The 4713-nt window shown below is 48.1% G+C and overlaps 1 protein-coding gene across 1 annotated transcript; it reads right to left on the minus strand.

Moving 5' to 3' along the window:
* Window positions 1–768: 768 nt before the first annotated feature.
* Window positions 769–3632, minus strand: LOC139022209 (mannose-binding protein A-like). Its single transcript, XM_070433253.1, has 4 exons — window positions 3452–3632; window positions 2959–3075; window positions 1815–1892; window positions 769–1178 (listed from the first exon to the last, which is right to left on the minus strand). Exons 1-4 carry the CDS (start codon window positions 3630–3632, stop codon window positions 769–771), a joined length of 786 nt encoding a protein of 261 aa, XP_070289354.1.
* Window positions 3633–4713: the final 1081 nt, after the last annotated feature.

Genomic DNA, 4713 nt, shown 5'->3' on the forward strand with positions numbered 1-4713 from the left:
TAAAAGGGTTAACACACCTTTGAACTGCCTCTTTGCAGAGCCTTCAAGAGAATCCACCCTCAAGAGAGCTCGGAATCTCTTCACCTACCCTGCAATCCATTTCCTGCCTGGCTTTCCTCCACCTTCAGTTTTCTCCCTTAGTTCCCTCCTCACTTCCAAGTGCACAAAGGAAGCTACAAACTGCCATTCTGAGAGGCATTTTCTCAGGCTGTTGTCTGGCTTCCAGGTATATCCTCTATTAAGTTCAGATAAATTTCTATAAACATTCTCTACAGGTTTGTACTTTTAACATGGACACTGGACATTGAGAGATGTTACAGTCAGTGTAGGGATTTCTGGTGCAGCACATGAGCAACTAAAGACATATCCATGTCACAGATAGCACTGGGCTAGCCATGGGGAGGGATCGAGGGCATCAAATGGTGGCAGAATTTGGACAAAAGCAATTGGTTCTCTTGGAGGCTGAGATGCGCAGCTGACTGACACAGATGTGGCCCTCCATGGGTCCCTGTGACAGGCCGCAGTGTCCCCTCTGAGAAAGGGCAAGGCTAGACTGGTGTGACTGTGACCCAGTGCTACGCTCTTAGGCAAGACAGACGTTGTCCTCTGCCAAAAACTGGACCAGAAACCCTCATGTCAGCCTCTTTTCACTCCCTAATCCCATAATCAAATCCATCCCTTCATTTTCCTCCCATCCCCACCAAAGAATGAGTCAACACTGGGCATGAGAAAAACATCACTGAATTTTCTTTTAGGGCAGCAGAGAGCTCAGCAGAGCCAAGGAGGGGCTGAGGAACTGCCTCTTCTCTCTGGGAATTCACAGACGGCCCCAAAGGAGGAAGAGCAGGAGACATCATTCCAGAGCCCATCCTGTTGAAGGCACACACAGTCCTCCCCTGAGCCAAAGTCATTAGGCTCATCCTTCTTCCAGTTGCTATAGGTCAGCCTCCCTCCTGTCACATACACAAACTGGCCTTTGGTAGCTTCATCTGTGATGCCCAGGAAGGCATGGTCATTGGCCACGTCCATGATGGCTTTGTTCTCCTCGGCATTCTTGGGGGTGGCCACGGTGGCCTGGAGCTCAGCACACAGAGCCTTCACTTTGGAAAAAGGCATCTTTTCACCGTTGGTCACATAGAGCTTCTTTCTAGATCTCTTGCCCAAGGAGAAGGTTTGCACTGAAATCACAAAGGACGGGTGGGGTTGACTTGGCCTGGTGCCCAGGCCAGTAGGTGACCACGCCCTTGTCAGGGAGTCAGGACTCTGATGAGGAGCCCATGTGCAACCCCCTCAGGTCAGGTCCTAGTGAGGGGAAGCTCCTTAGCGTAGAGAGGGCCCTGGCAGAACCCGCCTCTCCTGGGGGAGCCTGTCCTGGAGACAGTCCCAGGCACAAACTGCCCAGTGCAGGTGGACACGGAAACAGGCATGGGTCCCGCTGCCAGGCTTCAATGCCAGAATAGAAAGGGGCAGGGACAGTCATCTGAGAGGAGCGGGTGCTGAGGAAAGAACAAGGATTTGGAGGCAGCAGACCTCCATGTAGTCTTTCCTTTGCTGCTTCCCACCTGGGTGATGGTGAATGAATTATCTACAAATCCTGGACCTATTTTCTCTCACTTTTGAACTAAATAAGCGTAATGCTCACAAACAGCAGTGATGAGGGGACAGAATGAAACCATATTATGAGAAAATACCAACCTAGCACAGGCCCTGGTATATAATTCGTGTTCATAATTGTTAGTTCTCTTCCACCTCCTGAAAGCCCAGAGCGCTCAAGGACAAGGGGAGAGCGGGAACCCAGTGGGGCAGGCAGAGGCTTACATCTTTGATGCAGTCCAGTTCCGCCTCCAGGCTCCTCAGCTCTCTCTCTAAGTTAGCCAGCTTAGTCTCCGTGACTGCACAGCAATCGGAGAAGGGCACATATTGAGAAAGAGACCCTAAATTCAAGAACAGAGTATTTTTTAGGGGAAAAATGTATGCTTATTCTAGAAAAATAAGAAAACAAAAGGAAGAGAGAAAACAAAACATAACTGTATTCCTTCTCAGACATAATTCATAACTTTTATAAACTGTAACTCTGAAACTAGTAATAACACTAGCAATTACGGTAACTTTCAAACTCTAGTTCTGGATCCTTTTCTTCACACACTGCTTAAATACTGTAATATTACACTCATTTATAGGAAAAGATCAAACTCATTCTCCTTTTTGAAAAATTTTCTTAATCATGCTTTTATTTCTTTTTCCAGGCGAGCTCTTTAACCTCTATTATAAAAACCCCTTGGCCGGGATGCTGTCATGTTGTAACCAGGAAAGACTGGTCACCAGGAGGCTGTGTGCAAGCCAAGGCTTGGGTAGGTGGGCGGTGCTGTGTGCCTGGGGAGGCATGTGCGGGTGGGCGGGGTCTTGACTCTGGGTCTCCAGGCCCAGTGGGACTTGGGGTGTCCCGTGGCATGGTGGGATCACTAGTATTCTTATCATTGTGATGGGCCACTGGGCAAATATTTATGTGAGGATGTCATTTTTGTTTTTTTGTTACTAATTACTTTATTTCACTTTGGATGAATTTATTCAGTTACTCTATTCATTACTCTATTGCACCAGGGATCTTATGAAGCAGACCATCTTCCTGCCACTCTTGTGACAACAAACTTAAACCCAACACCCGAGGGGAGCAGTATCCTCCCGCACATCTTGGAGCCTGGCACTGGTGCTCCAGCTGAAAGAGCTGGTCCATCTGCAGGGGCCGTGAGGGGTGGCCAGCAGGGTTGCAGGTCTGTTCTCAGGCGCCTTTGGGAATCCCTTCAGGCCCCAAGTAGGACTGGGAGGGGTGAGAGTGCTGGGTCAGGAAGCAGAGGGGAGGTCTGCCAGTGGGGCAGCGGAGAAGGGCTCCTCCCACCTGGCCCTCAAGGTCCTGAGCTGGTCCCCTCAGCCCATGCCATGCTGAGATGAGCTCCTTACCTGAACTGTCTCCACGATCTCCTTTTTGACCCTTCACTCCTTGCGGCCCAGGAGCCCTTCTACTTCCTGGAGGCCCCAGTTTCCCTGGAGGGCCCTGCAAGCCTTGGGGCCACTGCCCTGTTGGAAGATGAAGGACATGTGGCCCAGTGTCTGTTTCTCATTCTCTTCCTCCAAAAGCTCAGCACTAGATTCACATTAACTCCAGAAACCACAGCAAACTAGTGGTGACCTGAGAAAGAAAGACCTCCTGCCTCCAGCGCCAGCTGCGCGGGCTACAGATACCGCCTCCTACAGACAACCACACACCACCGATTCCCGCGTGGAAAGGTGGGAACCAGGTCACAGCGGCATCTATGTTTAGGAGAAAATGACAATGTACAGGAATTATCTTGAGAGATTCATCCCCATCATAATGTAAGGGGAGCCTGCTCATGGCTCTGTCCCAGATCCCTCTGGGGAGTAAAGATTCAAGAAGTCAGACCAGCCTGGGTACCTGGTTCTCCTTTTTCTCCCTTGGCTCCATCTCGCCCATCTCTGCCTAGGGTGCCATTGGTGACCGGGATGCCACAGGCAATCACTGAGCAGGCCTTCTGGGCATCTTCACAGGTTGTGGGTTCTGAGAAGGACACCGTCACCACACACAGAAGGGTGGGAAGTGATACAAACCACAACATGGTCCTCACCTGGTAGTGGAGAGAGTGAGGGAAAGAATTGCATCTCATCCCGTGTAGCCAACATCCGCTACCACCTCTGGTGTGCTGGACCCTGTGCTCGGGACACAGACACACCAGCTTTGACTCTGAATTTCTCCCAGGCTGCTAGGGAGACAGACAACTTACACATTCCATTACCAAAACCATATACTTTTTTCCAACTAAATTAGAATTCTTAATTCTTAGAAAACTTAACTGGTAGTGATATCTAAAAGCAAGTAAGTAGCATCTTTTTGGATTGACAAATTTATGAATACATTTCACAACTTCTAGATATAGGTGTTTTTCATTGTCAAATCGACTCACATTTTCAAGTGACATACTTCAAATAAAGTACAAAATATATTCATTCACAGATTCAAATTTATTTGTTTTTACCAACTATATGTGATTTTAAAGTTAATTATTGCCCAAGCCATTTTCTTGAGAACTTTTGTAACAGAGATAAATAACATGAACTTTGTTTTGTAAACGCAGGCAACGCAAACATGTATTTTATGTTAATAACTTTGAAAGACCTTTACTAACCTTAAACCAACATTTGGATTCTTGGTGATTATTACATTCCTTTAGTGCGTTGCTTAATTACCTAGTGACCTTGCCAACTTTTAAAATAGCTGGGGATGAGGGAGGGTATTAGGCTTGGACAACTTCCACCACCTCTCACAGTGGGGTGGGGCAGTCACCCCTACTGCTCCTGCTGCCCACACAGAGTTTGGGGGAGGCACCAATTCCTGCACTGTCCCCGGGACCACAGCTTCCTCAGGGCCCCCAGAAGAATTTGGGGGATTTAAAAGATCCATTTTCTTTTCTTTTTAAAATATGTTTTTATTGATTTTAGAGAAAGAGAGGAAGGGGAAGGGAGAGAGAGAGAAACATCACTTGGCTAACTCCTGCGCACCCCCTACTGGGAATGGAGCCTGAAACAGGCATGTGCTCTGATCAGGAACTGAACTGGTGATCTTTCGGTTTGTGTAATGATCCTCAACCAACTGAGCCACTCTGGCCAGGCAAGAGAACCATTTTCTTTATTTTCCTTTCA

This window comes from Myotis yumanensis, unplaced genomic scaffold, assembly GCF_028538775.1.
Source record: "Myotis yumanensis isolate MYYU_CA2020_CCGP unplaced genomic scaffold, mMyoYum1.0.hap1 SCAF_13, whole genome shotgun sequence".
NCBI lineage: Eukaryota > Metazoa > Chordata > Mammalia > Chiroptera > Vespertilionidae > Myotis > Myotis yumanensis.

Bases quoted from the DNA above. Each gene is read 5' to 3' on its own strand.
- LOC139022209 (XM_070433253.1), bottom strand. From the start codon at position 3,632: ATGTTGTGGTTTGTATCACTTCCCACCCTTCTGTGTGTGGTGACGGTG. The intron at 3,076-3,451 runs GTACCCAGGCTG...ATCTTCCAACAG, and splicing joins GGGAGAAAAAGGAGAACCAG to GGCAGTGGCCCCAAGGCTTG. The intron at 1,893-2,958 runs GTAAGGAGCTCA...ATTGCTGTGCAG, and splicing joins AGATCGTGGAGACAGTTCAG to TCACGGAGACTAAGCTGGCT.